The following is a 19547-nucleotide window of genomic DNA, read 5'->3' on the forward strand; positions in this document are numbered from 1 at the left end:
ACCAACGTGTAGGTCTATTAAAAAGATCAATATTGTACTACAATGATCCCCAGACACACACACACGCACACAATGTGTTAGTCACATCCACAGTAGGAGAGTCATGCAGGCACCTGGAACAATGTGGGTTGGATTGCAACACACGTCAGAGTAGCGATTACAAGAAATTTGTGAGAGACTAAGCAAGGTGTGTTGATCTTATTGGTGGGAGCTCTTAGTGATGTGAAGACACCCACCGATTCTCCTTCACCACAACATTCTACCTGTGTGCACGTAGCATTTGACAGCAGACAGCATGGATGGACTCAAGCCACCTGCGGTGAGGACATTACTATTCATATCATTCATTTTAGAGTTTTGTATCAAAGTCATGTATATTTTTTATTGTAAGCCTAAAGTACAAACTCAAACTTGAAAATTATTTTTTTTATTGCAGCTGTATCTTTTTGCTTTTATCATGTATAATCAGTTGACACAAATTAATGCAAATTTGTTGAATTGGGGGGGCTTGTATAATGGCAATACGTGCAAACACCCAAAAACATTATTATTTTTTTTTTTTTTTACTTAAACATCTGAATCATTCGTGTTTTATGCATTATCTCATTCCATTAGTTAGTAAATGAATAACAGCACATATTTAAAGAGCAAACTGAGGCAGACTTGTTGTGAGTATAACTCTCATTTTAGAATGATATCAAAGATTTAAATGCAAAAGTTGACTGTGTGAATGTGTGTGTAAGTGAAACATAGAAAAAGAAAATCAATTAAGCTTTATTTCCGTGTCATGATATCAAATATTAAAATGTAAAAGTTGACTGTGTGAATGTGTGTGTGCGCGCATGTGTGTGTGTAAGTGAAACATAGAAAAAGAAAATCAATTGAGTTTTATTTCCGTGTCACCGTGTTGTACTAATGGAATTTTACTGATCAATACCTTGTGGCATGTGAGTGGCTAAATGTGTGCAATAGTCATTCAATTGGTGTGGCTTTTGGAACTATTGAAAAATAAAGTATTGGCTATTAATTGAGAATTTAAATGATAATGTTAAAATCAGCAAAAATATTGGAATCGAGATTAATATAGTTAATAAAAAATAATGAAATAACTAAAGTTAGAACTAAGTAACCATCATTTCCATCTTTGTCAAATAATATAATATATTCATTCATACATGTGTTCATGATGCATTATAAATATATTTCTTTTGGTAATGGCAGAAGGTCAAACTGTCGTTTAAGAATTGTAGTCTACCTTAAATTATTGCACAATTATATTTTAATCTTATGCTTGACAAATATCCCACTTATCTTTCAATAGATTAATACTAAAACTAATAAAAAACAAAGCATTTTTTGACAAAAAAAACGTATGAGTAAAACTGAATAATTCTAAAAAATACATCCAAATGAAAACTAATTGAAATTAAATACCATAGTCAAAATGAAATAAAACTGAAAAATCCCAAAATATTATAACCCTTATTGGAATTACATGCATTACAAATGAATATCAAGGTTTTTTTGTTTTCACTTTATCATTTCAGTTTACGGAGGAGCATATTGAAAGAAATGGCAGCAAAAGTAAGTTTCTGAACGGAAGACTTCTTGTCCAAACTGATGATAATATAACTGGGTTCTGTAAATGTGCAAATAGTGCAAAGAGGAAGTCCCGCACAGTCTACTCTGGCACTGGTGGATGATGGGCCACCAGATGAGGAAGACCCTTGGGATTTGCCTGAGCTGAAAGACACCGGAGTGCCATGGTCAGGTGAGGAGGAATTGAAATGTGCATTTCTCAAGAGTGATATTGACTGGCATGATGCCAAAAGCGAGGCGTTGGCCACTATTGGGTGAGTTCAACAAGCATTATATTATGATTATCTACTGCCACCATACAGTTTGTCATTAAGTCATAAATAAAACTGCATTTATTGAAGAACATAGGGTGTGGTTCAGATTTGGTGTTGTAATGATAAATCAATGTTAAGCACAACATAAATATGTGGATACATTTTGGAAAACAATGATCAGAATGGTCCTAAACGGTAACCGAATCATAATTAATTTGTTAGTCTGTTCTCTGGACCGTCAATATAAAACCTGTGTTAAAATAAATGGATGGAAATTAAATCGGATTCATCAATTTATCACCAAAATGATAAATTCATTATTTATTGAAACAATAGTTAGCTGGGGCCCGACACCCAACAGATTTGTTACATTTTCTATATTGATTTTTTTATCGGAAAGATGCACATCCCTATTGGATAGCTACTATTTCAACACATTTGATAAAGTGATTAAAATGAGTTGGATGTGTTTTTTGTGTGTATGTTGTCAGCTTTGGACACCAAAGGGAAGGTGCTGCGGGTGTTGGTGTCACTTTTGAAGTTGGCTGTGCTACTAGGCCTTCTCTACATGTTCATCTGCTCCCTAGACATCCTCAGCTCAGCCTTCCAGCTTGTTGGAGGTAAGCGAAAGAAAGTGTGTCATGTCACTATGATGCATTTGAACAATCAAAATAAAATCCACCTTGTCCATCCAGGCAAAGCAGCAGGCGGCATTATGCAGGACAATGTTGTCCTGTCCAACCCTCTGGCCGGTCTGGTCATTGGCGTCCTGGTCACTTTGCTGGTTCAGAGCTCATCCACTTCGTCCTCCATTGTGGTCAGCATGGTCTCCTCTGGATGTGAGTGCTAACACACAAGGTGGTGTGACAACATCTAGTAGGCATGAGGAGATGATAGTGATATCTTTTTTGGTCTTGTAGTGCTATCAGTCCAGCTGGCTGTTCCAATCATCATGGGTACTAACATTGGCACCTCAGTCACCAATACACTCGTTGCCATGACACAGGCTGGGGACCGTACTATCTTTCGCAGGTAACTTCTAAAGCAGGAGTCGGGAATAAAACAGATGGTTATTTCCCCCCGATCCAATAGGTGGCTTCATTTCCATTCCGATGAATATTGTGTTTTAGTCACATCTGAATTGTATGAGCTTGAAGGCTGGTGAGAATGTCTATTATTGCTGCGGGAGTCCAATAAATCATCTGATGGGTCATAAAACAGACACAGTAGTCATAATCCCAAGTGATACGCTAATAACACGCTAATGTAAAAGTGTACGTCGCAAAGTTCAATCCGCTCTGCGTTCATCTAAATTGTCTTTCCGACTGCGCTCAGGGCATTTGCAGGGGCCACGGTGCACGATTTTTTCAACTGGCTGTCGGTTCTGGTGCTGCTGCCTCTAGAGGTCGCCACCGGCTACTTGTACGAGGTCACCAAGCTCATTATCGACTCGTTCCAGATCCAGAGCGGAGAGGCTCCTGACCTCTTGAATGTTATCACAGATGTCCTCACAGATTCTATTATAAAGGTAAAAGCAAGTCGAATGAATTTGGGGATTGGGACACGTTTGTCTTGGTTGATTACAATACTAGTATTACGATAATAGTATTACAATTGCACATTTCTCAATGTTCTATTTTTTTTCCCCCGCTGAGACAGCTAGACAAGTCTGTCTTAAGCCAAATAGCCACTGGAGACCCAGAAGCCCGGAACAAAAGTCTCATCAAGAGGTGGTGTGAAACTTATACCAACATGGTAGTATCATCGGCGCAACAATACAAGTTGTCCCCCAAAATCTCATTACACTTCCTTATTTTCTATTTATATATCAGGGAATACTTAATGCTTATTAAAACGGCAAAGCCTGAGCTGTCAAATGCTGGTAGCTTCACGTCGTAATGAAATAGAAAAAGGGAAGCATATTGTGACTTGTGGGACACCCTGTATACAGTTAATTGTTTTCTTCAAAAAATGTGTCTGTATTTTCAGAGCACCGTAAATGTCACTGTTCCCGGTCCAGAGAACTGCACCTCTCCTTCAATGTGCTGGACTGACGGCAACTCCACTTTTACACTCAAAAACATCTCACAGACGTTCAACATTAAAAAATGTGAGCATGATACGACATAAAAGAATTTCATCTATGCGCGTAGTTGACACGATGACTGTGTGCGTCTTGTCAGGTGATCACCTTTTTGTAGACGTGAACTTGTCCGATCTGGCTGTGGGTTTGATCCTCCTGGCTCTCTCTCTGCTGGTGTTGTGCTCCTGCCTGCTGCTTATAGTCAAGTTGCTCAACTCCATGCTGAAAGGTCAAGTGGCCATGATTATCAAGAAAATACTTAACACTGGTGAGTGGATGCACAAGGTTTTTTTTTTAACCTTGGACAAGGCAACGCATTGCATTAGAGTGCTTAAGGTGTTCTATGCTAACACTTGTGTACAGATTTCCCGTTCCCCTTTGGTTGGGTCACAGGATACATTGCCATTTTAGTCGGAGCTGGAATGACATTCATTGTGCAGAGCAGCTCTGTTTTTACCTCCGCTATCACTCCGCTTGTTGGTGAGATCACTCGTTTGTCCGTACGCCAACCAGAACCTTAAAATAAAAAAAAAAATACAATCTGAGCATGTTCATCTGAAGTGATTACCCCAAAGACAATTCTCATGGGCCCTACCTGTAGGTATCGGCGTCATCAGCATCGAGAGAGCCTATCCGTTGTCCCTTGGTTCCAACATTGGCACCACCACCACGGCCATCTTGGCAGCCATGGCCAGTCCAGCAGACACGTTGGGTAACGCTCTGCAGGTGCTAAACAATATTTCAAAAGAAATGCACTTTGGTGATTTACCTGCATGCTAATAAAGTGCACGGATGGCTTCTCCAGATTGCCCTGGTTCACTTCCTGTTCAACATCTCCGGCATCATTCTGTGGTATCCGATTCCATTCACCCGATTGCCCATCCGACTGGCCAAAGCTTTGGGCAACGTCACGGCCTCCTACCGCTGGTTCGCCGCAGTCTACATCATCTGCTGCTTCTTCCTTCTGCCAGTCCTCGTCTTCAGTCTGTCGCTGGCCGGATGGCAGGTCCTAGTGGGCGTGGCCTGCCCTCTCGTGGCTCTTCTCATCATCATCGTTATCATCAATGTGCTGCAGAAGAGGAAGCCCGAATGTCTGCCGGCAGTGTTGCGGTCTTGGGACTTCCTCCCGCTTTGGGCTCACTCTCTAGAACCCTGGGACAAAGTAGTGGCTGTGTTCACTGGCAAATGTTGCTGTTGCTGCAAATGCTGCAACCGTGACGAAGATAAAGGGAAAGACGACAAAGAGCGGCAGAAAGAAGCCTACGATAACCCGGCAATGTGTGACGACACAGAGCTGGGAATTGAGATCAAGTTTGAGCCAAACAGTGTGAAACTGACCAAACTTTGAGAGTCCTTTGCATGCTAAACACAATTATTGCACAAGATGAACATTATTTATCTCTTCACTAGATTATTTAAGAGGTATAATGAGGTAACAGTGAGCCTATTTTAAAAACTGTCTGCGATTAACGTAAAACTAATGGTAATTACCATATCTGTGTGCCACTTTTCAATGATAATTTTTTCCATTTCCAATAATGCCGTAACAGCCTTCACCATTTGTATCTTGTAGATTTGTAGATTTGATGACACTGCGACCTCGTTCACACATCGTTTTAAGGTGTAAAATGATTTTATAATTATGCAAAGTGATTATATTCAAAGAATATGTTTAAAATTAGATGACTGTCCATCTAAATAAACCTTTTCAACCTGAATCATGTGTAATGTTGGCATCATTTTCTACTTTTAATATTTTTTGTTCTATCATTTCTCCATTTGTTTCTAATAATATAGCACATCCAGGAAATAAATCCACATGACCTGTCACGCGTTAAGACGTCAGTGCAGTTTGCTCAAGAGTCATTGCTTACTCGCATTTCATGTCATTTATCCAAGTTGGTGATTCACTCGTTTCTCTTCATGCTTTAAAAAGACTCCTTCTAACTGAGAAACTAGTTTACAGTAAGATATTGTAAGAGACGCAGCCCTCCCCCCCCTAACCAAGTGGAAACCTGTTTCTGGTCTCAATTTGTATTTGCAAAAAGTAAAACATTCTTAGTTAATACGAATGCACGCACGCATGCTGGACTTTGCATTTTTGTCTTTCCAACTGATAAGAGAGAAGAAGCACATGTGACTGTGATAATGACTACTGTGTGTGTGCAGGTTAACCTTGTTTAGGTGAGCATGTTAATCACAGGCGCATGCTAATCTTATCTCGTCATAATTCCACCTGTGAAATTTTAAATCCTTGGTAAAAAGATGAATCAAATACACTGCATAAAATCAAAAACAAAGTAACAAACGAAAAGATGAGTGCATGGTGCGCTTGTACTTGCGTTGGACGTCCAGCAGACGGCGCTCTTGAGCTCTACTGTTTTTTGGGAACTTGACAGAAGACATCTCTGAGGAAATGTGAAATACAAGTTAAGGTATTTAAAATAAAATAAATATATATATAAATATACAATAAAGTTGAAGCACTTACCTCATCTAGTATTCTTTTTTTTCTTACATTTATTTATACAATCAAAAGAAAGCAACTGTAAATTGATTGGTGGTATGTATGATGAGTTGTCCCGATCCTAATCAGAAAATCTTGGCAATGACCCATGTAGTACCTGCTGAACATAATTGTGCAAATTATTATCCAGTCTTTATCTAATACTGATAGCCAAGTTAATTATTTGTGTCATATCAGAACTAAGTATAGGTGTGACATAGTATTAGAAAAGCCCAATCCAATCTGTATGATCAACACTGACATCTAGTGATCAGTACAAAAATTGTCAGCAATTTTGCCCGAGCTGTTGAGAAAAAAAAATGCTATTTGAGATCCTTGATACTCACTTTAAGGTCAATGCCCTAGTACGCTGTTTGTCAAGACAAGTAAAACAACATACAAGTAGAATTGCTATATTACTTTTGTGATCCACTTGACTAAGCCCTTTACTAGTCGGACTAGATGTCAACTCGTAACATGCTGCTACTATGCTGCTAAATTGTCCTCGACTACTAACCATTGTTGTGCACACTAGCCATTCTACTAGTGCACTGAATTGTCTAACGAGAGAGGACGAAGAGCATACTAGTACCTAGGACAACTCCAGGATACACAAAATGCTCAAAAGGCTTCCTTAAAATCATTTTTAAAGGATTTCTATCAAAGTCATTGTTGGACAAACAAAATAATTTATTTCCTTGAAATTCAGAGGCAACTTGTGGTTACAGCCATGGCAGATAATTCACGTACATCTCACACACTATGATCTCATTGCTATAACCGCTGCTAAAGCATAGCATAAATATATCAATACAATCATTCAAATACACTTTTAGCACCATTCATCGTGTTATACAAAGGGGCGGGCGGCTGAGGAATCATTTCAACATATATGGGCTACTGCATACTTTATGTGCACCTCTCTGGACGTCTCTTGTGCAAAGGTTTGTGACCTCCGTTTGTGTAATCACAACGTGGTCCAAACCAGATTTGGTTTGTCTGCCTCTTGTTGGAGGGTAGATGATGCTCTTGATCGCAATCGTATTATGAAATAGAGACAAACGTAGGTGACGGGCGAGCGGGACGGCTTAGAAGGGAGGGGGTCCGTAGTAAGCCGTGTAGGCCGCCACGATGCCCTGTGTCTCCGCCATCTCATCGCAGCCTGTGTTCAGCTCACACACCTCTCTCAGGCTGCGGTGGAATGAAGATGTTGAATTATTGACTAGTCGTGATCTGGAACTAACCAACTTAATGACATGCGCTTTGAATGGAAGTGAAATCATTTTAAAAACAACTCATACCGCTCCATCTGGTAAAAGGAGAGAGGGGCTTGGCGTCTCGTCCTCAGCAAAACGGAAGCCACGTCACGTTTCATGACCACGTGAGAATCTTGAGCGTCTGTCCCTAGAAGGTGGAAAACTTTGATGTATATTTCAAATGCAAAGACGAACAAGAAATGCTTGGAGGCGGTAAAAAGCATGCAAACATACAATACATCTCACAACTAAAGTGTTCTCTGTGTAATTATGATTTGTATGTCGAGAAATGATTTCACCTTGGAGGCAGAAAAAGTTACAAGAGAGATTTCACTGCATTCACACAATCTAATGATCTGTGAGCAATTTATTTTTAAGTGCTTTTTTTTTTTTTTTTTTACAGTTTAAACTATCCAATCAGTTTGGGAGTCACTAACCCATATTATTCAGCTTGTTTGCTATATTACTATATCAACCGCTTACCTTCAACACTGTCTGACTCAGATGAAGAGGAGGAGGAAGAAGAGGAGGAAGAAGAGGAGGAGGAGGTAGAGTCAGAATCGGAGTCAGAGGCTGAGTCGGAATCAGAATTGGAGTCTGAATCCGAATCGGACGAGTCTGAGGATGAGTTGGAAGAGTCGGAGGCTGAAGAGTCGGCGTTGTCTCCGGCATCTCCGTTGTCTCCGGCATCTCCGTTGTCTCCGGCATCACCGTTGTCTCCAGCATCATCGACCACGACAGCGGCGAGATCGCCGGCGTCTGAATGGTCAGAGTCGCCGTCGTGTTCCACAACTGTTGAAAGGACACAAAACAGAAGTCATGAGCAACATTTTCCCCAAGCACGGATGGTGATGTTCCAGAACGCTCCTTACCTCCTGTGGCCCAGCATACTGAGAGGAGAGCACAAATGGCGAGGAGGCTCAGAGTCTTCATGTTGTCTTGGAGTTGAAGTTTGACTTGTTCAGTTGGTCCTTCGGATCAGCCAGTAGGTTCTGCTTCCATCCTCCTGAAACGAGCTCCATTATATACTCTTGTCCCCGATGGGATTCAGACAGGGAGGAGACCTGATTGGCTGGAGAATCATATGTCAACATCTCCTCTTGCACTTGTCAAGGGAGGTTGCCACAAAAACTCCCACTCCAGCCTGGGACCCGCTCCAAGAATTCAGTCACCCTCTCACTCAACCCCAAAAGTTCCTGGCCTGCTTCAGGCTGGAATTCCTAAACTGTTCACATCAAATGGCACTTAAAGTTACATAATCTTTTCATATACTCTCTGAGAATCTCCGCAAAATGCTCCCTGTCCCATATGATTAATGATGAGGATAATAATTGATGATGAAGATGATAGCCTATTGCAATACAAGCTTATGTTGAAGTATAGTTGATTAGATTGCCTAGGTCAATCGTTACGTTAAGTGCCACAAAAAAAAAAAATTCTTAGATCAAGTATGATCATAAAGACCAACATTAAATTGCAGTAGCGTAGTTAGGCCCATTAAAATTAAGGAAGGGGTTTTTATTTCTAGAAGCTATATTTATTCGCCACTGTAAGATGTACCAACAGTCAAATACTGGAGAAAGAAAAAAAGAAATCAATTGCTCATAAAGATAAAATAATACATCTTCAGCAAACATTTCGAAACAATTAAAAGCAAAAGTTCATTATTAACAGCGGCTCACAAGACTGTTACGTATTACAACATTTCCTTACAGTCAACACGTGTTTGAGTACAGAGACGATTTGAACCTGAAGTGAGTTCATATTCTATATCTCCTCTGAGAAATTGTATCATCTTCAATCTGTACATCTTCATTTAAACAGATGGAAAGCTAAGCAGTGTTCCAGAACAGTTTGTCCTGAGTGCACAAATGTTCTACTGTTCAGTATAGGACCATTATGACAGCCCTTTCAATCTAATGACGATCATATCACCCAAAATAATAACACGTAGATGGAATTTGATTGGATTTTAATCGCGTATTGCTTCTGCAGAATCCGAATTTGCCAGTTGTGCCATTGCTATCATCTCCCTTTGCCCCACATATCCCACTCCCACAAACCCCAAACTACAGTGCGAGTTGCACCGCAAGCTTCTAATCGAGTGACACGGAGTAGCGGTCAGGCTCATTATGCGACAGACTTAATTAGAGTGCTACAGTGTCCCGCCACAGCCGCGGGCAAGCACTATTTAGGGACGACAAAATCTTGGCAACAAGAAGCGGTGGCCCCATAGACACACATAGCTAAATATAAGGAAGGCCTATGGTATGTGTTGCCGTACGCTGATACGCGTGCGGTTTTCAATATGAGATATGGTTGCAATGAAAACTGCAACGAACTGCAATGAAATGTTGGTTATAGAGAATATGCACACGAGACTGCCAAGTGTTGTCTATAAGTTGTTACTACGAGTCTAGTCTGACCTTCATGCCTGGTTTCCTGTAGTCTCGTGTTATTCCTGGTGTCAAGCATTTGTCTTGGAGAATGAGCCGTGTAATTTCAATGTCTAGCTTTATGTTTTTTCTTTATTGTGCGGATTGGGTTCACATAAATATGCTGCAACTTTCTTCAAACGTCGGAAATCATATTGTCTATGAAGAGCTTCTTTCTTTGTGGGTAAAGCCAGACAGACAAAAATACATGACTTTTTTGGGAGGGTCAAACACGGACACTCGTGGAAGCAGATGCGAAAAAGATTATTTATAATAATTCTTTCAACACTTTAGGCTGGTCAATCATTTGGAGAAATAACACTCACATGGCCTAAAGTGAGGACAAAACATTTGACCAAATTGTTACTTGGGAAGTTTTGGCCCTTTGCAAATGAAATGTTTTTATCCAAAAAGGGAAGATATGTAATCTCAGATATCCTCATCTGATTTATTTTACATAGTTTTTGTTGCAATTATTCATGCCATTAAAATGTATGGTTTATGGACACTTTTTTTTATACCTCAAATCATGTTATATGTTTTAGAAAATACATACACAGCAATTTGTATAAGTATGATATATATGCTTGAAATGCTTTTTATACATTTTGCATTGATTTGAATCTGATTTTTAGATTCATGCATACTGGCTTTTTATCCAGGTGAGTGTGTCCATTGTATAATTGTGTGCACTTTTTTTTTTTTAAATGCTTATTTATGTTCCCATTGCCCAGAGCAATAATTCTTGAGACTGACATGTTCACTGTTGTGGCCTTTCAGAGAAAAAACTATTTTTTTCTGAGTAACTCATACGATAATTATGGGGTTGTATTTGTGCTAGACTTTTGCAATAAGTTGGGCTTTAGGGGCCAGTTTTTGGAATGTGCATGTCCCTATGTGGGTCAAATGTTTGTTTTTTCAAAAGTGACTCTTTTAAGAAGCAGCTGGTATTGCAATTCGCTCATGGAGTACGTCTGTCAAATGAACTTGAATAGTGGTTTTGCAAATATAATATATATTGTTAATGCTCACAATATTTCAAATATAATATCAAATGCAATTTTATGTCACTGAAGTGGCAGCATTAAAATGAAGGTTGTTTTATCAATATTTCCTGGGGAAAAAAAAAATTCGGACATGACATCGCCATGTGCATTTGTGTCTATTAATTGTTCACCATCTTTAATCGTTCAAATGTGCTCAACATTTATTATTTAGCATGCTCAATTATCAGTTTCATTCATGCTCTGACTCAATAGTGACTCACACTGTTTAAAAAAAAAAAAATCAATTTTGTTTGCCTCTTTGTGATATAAAAAAAACCCGATGTGTTATGTCACTTAAACCAAATCCAAACTCCATCCAAGACTGTCTGGATGCCACCTGTCAGGGTTTCCCAATTGTGCCGGATGCTTGGGCTTGGCAAGACGGCACTGACAATTACACTATGTTGATCTCCGTCTGGACCTTGAAATTCCCCTCTTATTCAAATGGACATTGCTGGGCTCATCCCAAATGTTTTCTCTCACAGTGTCTGCATCCAATGTGTTTTTCATTTTTGCCATTTTTTTTTTTTTTTACTGAACATTCATCTGAGCTCCTGAGGGCATAAAATGGAAGCTTTTGCTTTAATTATGCCTTTCAAGTCACAGAATTTAAAATCTCAAATGGCTGTCATGCGTGATTTTAAATAAAACATGAGATAATCCATCAATCCATTTTTTGTACCATATACAATGAATGGTATACATACTTCAGGCTATAAAATGAATGGATGGATGGATCCCAATCCTTCATTTCCACTCACTTCATTTGAAAGTAACATGTTGATGACCTTTGACCATTGTCTAAATTCTGTGTCTTCCTGCTCTGCTGTGTGTCACTCTCACTGAGGCGGTTGTGTTGTGGTTGTGGACTGTGACATTTGTGGTCAGACGGACAAAGCGTGCCAGCCTGTCCGCAGCTTGTGGCCGCCGACACGCGGTCAGCAAAGCGGGCCGCAGACAGCCTCGCTCGCGTTGGCATAAACAGACAAAACAAAACAAGACGCACGACCAATTAGACGTACAGCTGTGGACATCGTGAAAGCTTCCTGCGCTGTTTGCAACAAAAATGAAGGCTCACCAGGAGAATATTTATTCTTTTCACTTTAGAATATCAGTCACTTTTTTTTTTTACCACTATTACAGCTCTGTTTTCGTCTCTGTTCCGGCTTGTTTCATCTCCTGAAAAGTCCAACGAATGTATGGATCAATCAATACAATCACTCAATCTGTAATAAACATGACAAAGTTCCATTTTTGCCTTGATGGCCGCTCACCTTCAATTCCCCTCGCAAGAAAGAGTTGCAAAAGTCTCGCACGCGCTCAGTAGAAACGTCTCCCTCAGGCAGCAGCCACTTCATGTCAGAGTCACCGTCATAGATACCAACACGTGGGAGGTCTTCAGATTTCAGTCCAAAGTAGCGCAAGGAGCGGACGTTGGAGTTTTCAGCACCATTGATGACCACAAACAAGAACTTCAAGACAGTTTGATTTGTTTCTTAATATGATTTTGCCACAGCATGTTGAGTCACAAAGCGCTATGAATTTTCTTCGCTTTATTCTCACCTTGTTAGTGAACTCCGGGGCCAAAGCTCTTAACTTCTCCTTTAACTCCTTAAATTCTTTCCGCCCCTTGTTGGCAAAGAGCAGGAGGTGTGTCTTTACTTCAGAGTTGAAGAGACCCACAGCTGTCTGAGGAAAGAGCAGCATTAGGAAAGTAGTAAAAGCATTGCACTGTGCAGGTGGACTCACCACTTGGTTGTATTCTGTTATGTAGCGGATCTGATTCACAATGATGAAGTTCACAAGACCGTCAATCTTGAGCTGCTCGATCTCGGCAATCACAAGGTTCTCTTGATGGTTGTCTGCCTGGACATAACGTAGACTTGAGCATCATCCTGCCAAATGTGCTGACAGCCATGTTAGTACCTTTCTGAAAAGAGCGATGGTGTCTGATTTAATGCCGTAGTCAGCCCACACCTCTTTCAAAGTACAAACGGCCATTGAGACGGAATCCACGTTCTTTGCCGCTGCCGCAAACTCTTTGTAGCCGCGACTTTCTTCTCCCTGCTGTGTCAAGGTTTAGTTTCATACAATTTGTGAATAGCAAAAAACACAAACGCAGTGTAGCCTCAATGATCCTAACCGAATGTTGCACAGTCAAATAAAACATGGACATTCTTACTTGCCCTTCAAGAATAAATTAAATAATAAAGCATGACATCAAATAAAAAGTAGATTTCAGCAAGATTGTTTGTATTGAATTGAATTCAAACCACAATTACAATTTCTGTCACAATACTGATTAAGTGTCAAATGTTCTTTAGTTGTGTTTTTATAATATTTAGAATTATTTTGAAATTTCTAGTTAATATTGGTAATGATGGGCCAGCCAACTCACTCAATAGTAAGTGAAAATGAAGGCAGTTTGACTTTCGATTGTAATTGTTTAAAATAACTGCTCAATTCATAAATGTCGACATTTTTTATTTTAACAACCATCTGGAATCCTCATTTCATTCCCACATGCTGCATGTAAAAAGAAAAGCGCGACGAGGGAATTTCTAGGCATCCTTAAATCGTCGAAGTCCATCGCAATCGGTTGAATTCTTTTTCTTCCCTCAAAACCAAAAAGAAAAAAATGCAACTGAAACCGTGAACGTGGTCGTAACAAAAAGCAAGTGAGGAGGGGAAAAAAAAAAATGCAGGAATGAACGTAGACATTAAACGGTTGCTATTTCAGAGACGTTATTACACACTCCCTGGGAAATCATTTGAAATCCCAGAGAAACCAATAAAAATATGGGTTCATACACGGGTACAGTCTATTTTGTTACAGTTGTTTGGAGGAGATTTAACAACGCTTCTCCCACAAGCCTTTGCTTGAGCACTTCCTGTCAAGTGGCCGACCATCGTCCCCCGCATGGGGAGGACAGCCAGAGGGCGAGCAATGTATCAGAAAACCAGTCAACCTCTGACCTCACTACAGCCGTGCCAAAGGCGCGGCAAGTTGGCAAAGCCCATGATGTCCCTCTTTCGAGCAGACTTGCCATCAGACACGCAGACAAACGTTTTCGACTTTTAATTTGGCTCTTCTATGTCTGCTTTGCGACATGAAAGATATTGTAATACATTGCTCCACTAAATTGTTTTATTTTAAAATGTCCGTCTCATTTCACTGACCTCCAGGAATCCGATTACCACCACTTCGGCAGAGTCGATGAAGGCCTCTGCAGATTTGGTGTCGTTTAATCTCGGGAGCGTCACATCTGAGAAGAAAAAAACAACAACCACACATTTTGTTACATATCACACGATGCAATTGTTTTATCAATACTTGATGACATCCTCAAGGTGAATTTACCGAGTTTTAAAAATGGTTTTAAGTTGACTGACTCGATGAGATGAATAAATATTATTACTTCCCTTCGCCAGGAAAGTGATTCACTACGTAATTCATTTTAAATAATACAAATTTAAATTCCAAAACCTATGACATATGTACACTCAAGAAACTACGCTCAAATTAAGTTATTGGTCAAATCAGTGGTAAAAAAAACAAAAAAAATATGAGATTAAAGACACATCTTGCATGAATGAAATTACCGTTCGCAGTGACACAAGACACCAGGATAAAGAAAAAGAGTCCACTGAGCATTTTTCCTGTATTTTCAGAGGTCCAAGGGGCTTTTCGAAAACTTTGCAGCCTTTTGACTTGAAGTGTTACCTTGGGTCTGCTGCTGGTAGTGGTGGTGGTGGTGGTGGTGGTGGTGGTGGTGCGTTGTGATAGGTTTCTTGGGAACCAGCCAGCTGGTCCTGATAAATTTCGGTGCAGGAACATTGGATTACGTGTCATCATAAGAGAGGAGTGGGAGTCAATAATGACCAAAATAGGTGTCAGTCTTACGTATTGGTAGCCTAATTGCAATCATCTTTAATCTACAATGCCACTCAAAAATACCAATGAGCTAGCGAAAAGGTTTTATGTCCATGTAGATTTTGAGTTCTGGCAATACACGCAGGTTAAAATGAGGCCAATTATTTGTCGAATGTGTGTTGGTAGAAAGGTGATCTAAATTTACACCTGCACATTCATCTGCATAATTCTTATCCCACAAATAAAATATTATTCTGAATACCATATTTAGACTAGTGAATTTATTATTATTATTATTTGACTTGACTTCCCCTTTAAGTCATGTCCAGGCTTTGATCTGAATGTTCAAGTATGTTTATAAACCCCCATAAAACAGTTTCACATAATTCAAGTAGTCATTCCCAATACCATGGATGCATGTTGTAGAAAAGCAAAAGCAAACTAGCAGTTGGGCTTGATGCACTCGTTGGGGGAAAAAAAAAGTGGAACTGAATGTAGCTGACCACAGATCAGCAAAACATCTGCAGTGGAGAACAACATCTACTTTAAGGCTTAGTCATCCACATGTTTGGTTTGCAGTCATAAACAGTATCTCTATGACTGCTGTTGCTTCTTAACAGCAGTAAACATGGATGTGCTCACCAACAAACACATCAGAAGCTGAAAAAAAAACAAGGCCACCCATATCGATGCTAATCTCTTACGTCATTTGTTGTCACGTCTTGAAATAAGTGTCTAAATCAGGGGTCGCCTACGTAGATGAGACTTACGGGATTCCCACTTGCTCACCGGTGATGGGACAGAGAATTGTTTTAAAAGTTACATAAGTGATCATTTAAAAAAGCTAAAGGCTTGTAGGGATTTTGAAAAAGATAATAATTTTGCTACCTACATAAAATAAGTTAATTGTAATGTATTCTTTTATTATTCGGGCTCCTTTTGAATTTCTTTATCACAATAGAGACAAAAATAGATTTTGGAATTAACAAGTTTTGACAGAATTTAATAATTAGATATATTTATTAACATTCATCGTAAAAAAGAAAATGATTTCTATTTTCTTTAATAAAATACCAAATTTTAGACACAAATTGTGAACTCTTTCCCTTTTGATCAGAGGAGCTATTTTTAAAATGCCATTTTTAAACATAAAAGAGAATGTTTCAATGGAAGATGACAAAACTTTCTTTGTTGCAGTAAGTCATAAATAAAATACAAAAGCTCTTGTTAATACCATTATGATGTAGTATATATTGTATTAAAACATCTTTTAATGGTTGAGACAATCAGCAATATTTTAAATGTATTTATGAATCTTTTTTCACAAATTTGGTCATATTGCTTTGTTTTCAACTGTTATTATTTTTATCAACACTTGCTGATGAATTTGATTTAAAATATCGATAGAAAGTCTGGAGACAGAAATATGTATATTTCCATACATGTGCTTCACCCACATGTCATTAAGACCTGTGGACCGGGCAACAGATCAGGCTGACACACTCGACGCTTCTGAGAGAAAAGGTCATGATGTAATGCAGGTAAACCTCAGCTTTTGAGATTACTTGCAAATAGGCCGCAGCTATTTTTCAAGACACCCTTATACAACTTAGAATGCCGTGCATTTGCCTTCTGCCGTGTAGCATGTAATCCTCAAGCCTGCTCATGATGCAGCAAATGCGGGAATGTTTGCAGAATGCATAGAAAACACTTTACAAGACAATTAAGCTTGAATTTTAATTCTAGACTAGTATAATGTAGTTATTTACTAGAACCACTTTAATATTTTTGAATGAGCAACCGTAGTTCCTTGTCCCACAAAGGGGTTGCGCTATTATTAGGATTTGGATCAACACGTTCACACTAAAACCATTTTTGCACTGACTCATCTGGATAAGGCCCAATCCTATCAAAACCTCCAAGTTGGCGGCTCAAGCAGTTCATGAGAGGTAAAGAAATCAAAGTCAAAAAGCACACAAGATGCGGCAATTTTGAGTATTCAAGAATATAAAATGTGTTGCTTGGAGATTCAACCACTGATGTTGTGACAAATGAATTTGCTTGGCCTGTATGTGAGCGGTGTGCAGGGCTGACGATCAAGCATGTAAACAAAAATATGTACTGTGGGTCGCATGCGGATGAGGAACGTAAATAAAGCATGATGCACAATTTCAGTGGGTGCTCATTTAAAATCAGATAAGCCCTCCTCTTGATATATAGACTGAGGTCAATTCAGTTCAGATCTTGAGTGGATGTAAAATGAGCCTGAGGGCAGATTCAGATTTGTGTACATTTTATGAATTAAAATAATAATTTTGATATCACTTTAACAACTGCTTACAGATACAGTATTTCAATATAATAAAAATGTCAACCCTAGTTTTAAAACCTAGTTTGAAACCCTAACCATGGTTTATAACCCTCGGCGGAACCCAAACCCTAGTTTGGATGTGCTGTAGCTTTTTTTTTTTTTTTTTTTAATAAGGTTGTGGCCAGCGAATGGTGACCAGAGTATTCCCACGGTCAGCAGAAATCGGCAACATTTAGTCACATCAAGCCTAATGAGAACAAATGGTCTACAGAAAACAGTAGGTTCGAATATTGACTTTGTTGTTGTTGCCAAAAAATCATTTCAAAAGTTACTTTTGGTCATTTTAAAGATTTTTTTGTCATATTATAACGCGTAGGCCTCAATACATGTCTGTGAAGGTTTGACTTGATGTCACTTAAGTCATTATGGAATTTTAAGCCATTTCTAATTTTAACCTTCAAGAAAGCAACAACTTTGTGTTATTCCTGAGTCATGCGTGCGTCCTTATGTAACACGCAATGTTCTCGTGTGTTCTGGCCTCTAAAATAGCACTGAGCCCAATTAGCGGCCATGACCACAGAGGTGAACCGTGTACCTGTGAGAGGGGGGATTAGCAGTTGGTGTATAAAAGAGATGCCAGGATGACAAACGGAACACAAACGCAAAGAGCCGAGAAGAAGTGAGACAGACACTCAGCATCAACTGGTAAGAAAGAACCTTCTTCCTTTATGCTACAGCAACTTGGCAAACAAGCCAGATACGTTGATTCATTATTTTTGTTGTTGTTGTTTTGCTCTTTTCTAACTTTAACTTTGCATGTAGTAAAACAGCCAAAAACTGATTTGACTTTCTTGTCTTGTCCACCTTTTCAATATAACAATGCTATTACTTTTAAAAAATATGTGTATAAAACTGAAACGTTTCACTTTGAAGCCAACTGGTTCCAGGGAATTTACATTTTTTTTGTTCATGAGCTATTTTAAATATCTCAGCTTTTTTTTTTTTTCAGGGACATGTATGCATTTTCAGTTTCCATTTGAACAAAGATCAGACAACCAGATTAAGTCAGATTTCACTTAGCTGCAATGTCATTTTGTAATGAGGTAAATTGGAGATAATCTAGTGCTGACTCGTGCCATGTGTCACTTGAGGAGTAATCTTTAAAGCCGACCAAGTGTAAAAATAGAGGAAGCTGTTTGTGTATCAAGACGTAATCTGCATGTGAGATCATTCAAACCTCAGGTGGCTTTGAAGAAAAAAAAATACTGAGCACCTTTTAAATGTTCCTTCCAGAAAAATAACAATGGCAGATACAGCAGTTGCAGCTCCCGCCAGGGCTCCCCCCAAGTTCAAGCAGAGGACTACTCGCACCTTCAAAAGCAAGGCCCCAAAACCCGGCCAGAAAGGGTGAGTACAAAATACAGCTTGCACAACAAGTGTACTATGTGTGTGTGTGTGTGTGTGTGTGTGTGTGTGTACCTGTGTGTGATGTTACGCCGGCATGTCCACGCAGATTCGGAGACGACATCCCCGGCATGGAGGGTCTGGGCACAGACATCACTGTGGTTTGCCCTTGGGAGGCCTTCGGTGACATGGAGCTCAGTGACCTGGCCAAATACGGAATCGTCTAGAAAGCTTCATCCAACGTCATTCCTTATGGCGTTGTATAGACTGATGACACCTGTTCTCCACTTTTCCCCACCACCACTTGCCCCAAATGACCTGATGTCTTCCTTGTGTTAGGCGTAACATGGGATCTTGGGAAACTCTCAAGTGCCCCAGTAGATCCAAAACTGTTCAAATATCCAAATATGCTTTAACTGAGGACTACCAGGAAAAACACTTTGCACATAACATCTACCAGGCCCTGCTGCCCATCCTTACCTGCCTTTTACCAGAACCTCACCCCTTCTTATTATCCGGTCATCTGTGGAAGAGATATATTTTTATGAACTATGCAAGTGTCAACTTAGACACAGCCTCTTTCTTAGGAATGAGCGTTACAGTTGAATAGAACTGTCAATAAACAATAACCCCAAATAAAAAGTGCTTATGTGTCTTATTTGTTTTTCCAATTGCATATATTCTGGATGATTTACATGAATGTATAAAAGTTTCTAAGACGGTCGGGTAGTTGATGCCTAAAAAAGTAAATAATCATAATGAGGTAAGTACCAACCTCA

The 19547-nt window shown here is 39.4% G+C and overlaps 4 protein-coding genes across 8 annotated transcripts; 2 read left to right on the top strand and 2 right to left on the bottom strand.

The window, feature by feature from the left end:
- The first annotated feature begins 1326 nt into the window (after positions 1 to 1326).
- LOC147057028 (sodium-dependent phosphate transport protein 2B-like) lies at positions 1327 to 5624 on the top strand. The gene is made up of 12 exons (XM_085911801.1): positions 1327 to 1584; positions 1658 to 1771; positions 2345 to 2473; positions 2549 to 2692; positions 2774 to 2885; positions 3189 to 3381; positions 3513 to 3608; positions 3843 to 3963; positions 4037 to 4204; positions 4300 to 4416; positions 4538 to 4662; positions 4742 to 5624. Coding segments are annotated over exons 1-12 (1863 nt in total). The 5' UTR covers positions 1327 to 1583; the 3' UTR covers positions 5285 to 5624.
- Positions 5625 to 7530: 1906 nt separating this feature from the next.
- bglapl (bone gamma-carboxyglutamate (gla) protein, like) lies at positions 7531 to 8632 on the bottom strand. Of its 4 annotated transcripts, none has more exons than XM_085912515.1 (4): positions 8571 to 8632; positions 8191 to 8490; positions 7744 to 7840; positions 7531 to 7633 (listed from the first exon to the last, which is right to left on the bottom strand). In XM_085912515.1, exons 1-4 carry the CDS (start codon positions 8629 to 8631, stop codon positions 7531 to 7533), a joined length of 561 nt encoding a protein of 186 aa, XP_085768641.1. In that variant the 5' UTR covers position 8632. The 4 variants fall into 4 exon arrangements, with proteins under 4 accessions (XP_085768641.1, XP_085768642.1, XP_085768640.1 ...); XM_085912516.1 differs by having other exon boundaries at positions 7744 to 7831; positions 8182 to 8490; XM_085912514.1 differs by having other exon boundaries at positions 8182 to 8490.
- A 3627-nt stretch (positions 8633 to 12259) lies between these two features.
- erp27 (endoplasmic reticulum protein 27) lies at positions 12260 to 14901 on the bottom strand. Of its 2 annotated transcripts, none has more exons than XM_085912512.1 (7): positions 14783 to 14901; positions 14360 to 14445; positions 13106 to 13243; positions 12929 to 13045; positions 12743 to 12868; positions 12454 to 12651; positions 12260 to 12358 (listed from the first exon to the last, which is right to left on the bottom strand). In XM_085912512.1, the coding sequence occupies exons 1-7, from the start codon at positions 14832 to 14834 to the stop codon at positions 12317 to 12319; spliced, it is 759 nt and encodes a 252-aa protein (XP_085768638.1). In that variant the 5' UTR covers positions 14835 to 14901; the 3' UTR covers positions 12260 to 12316. The 2 variants fall into 2 exon arrangements, with proteins under 2 accessions (XP_085768638.1, XP_085768637.1); XM_085912511.1 differs by having other exon boundaries at positions 13106 to 13246.
- A 3132-nt stretch (positions 14902 to 18033) lies between these two features.
- Positions 18034 to 19290, top strand: pde6ha (phosphodiesterase 6H, cGMP-specific, cone, gamma, paralog a). Its single transcript, XM_085911753.1, has 3 exons — positions 18034 to 18069; positions 18658 to 18771; positions 18878 to 19290. Exons 2-3 carry the CDS (start codon positions 18668 to 18670, stop codon positions 18993 to 18995), a joined length of 222 nt encoding a protein of 73 aa, XP_085767879.1. The 5' UTR covers positions 18034 to 18069; positions 18658 to 18667; the 3' UTR covers positions 18996 to 19290.
- The last annotated feature ends 257 nt before the right edge of the window (positions 19291 to 19547 follow it).

This window comes from Syngnathus leptorhynchus, chromosome 5 (genome assembly GCF_054491065.1).
Source record: "Syngnathus leptorhynchus isolate UIUO chromosome 5, UIUO_Slep, whole genome shotgun sequence".
NCBI classification, from domain to species: domain Eukaryota; kingdom Metazoa; phylum Chordata; class Actinopteri; order Syngnathiformes; family Syngnathidae; genus Syngnathus; species Syngnathus leptorhynchus.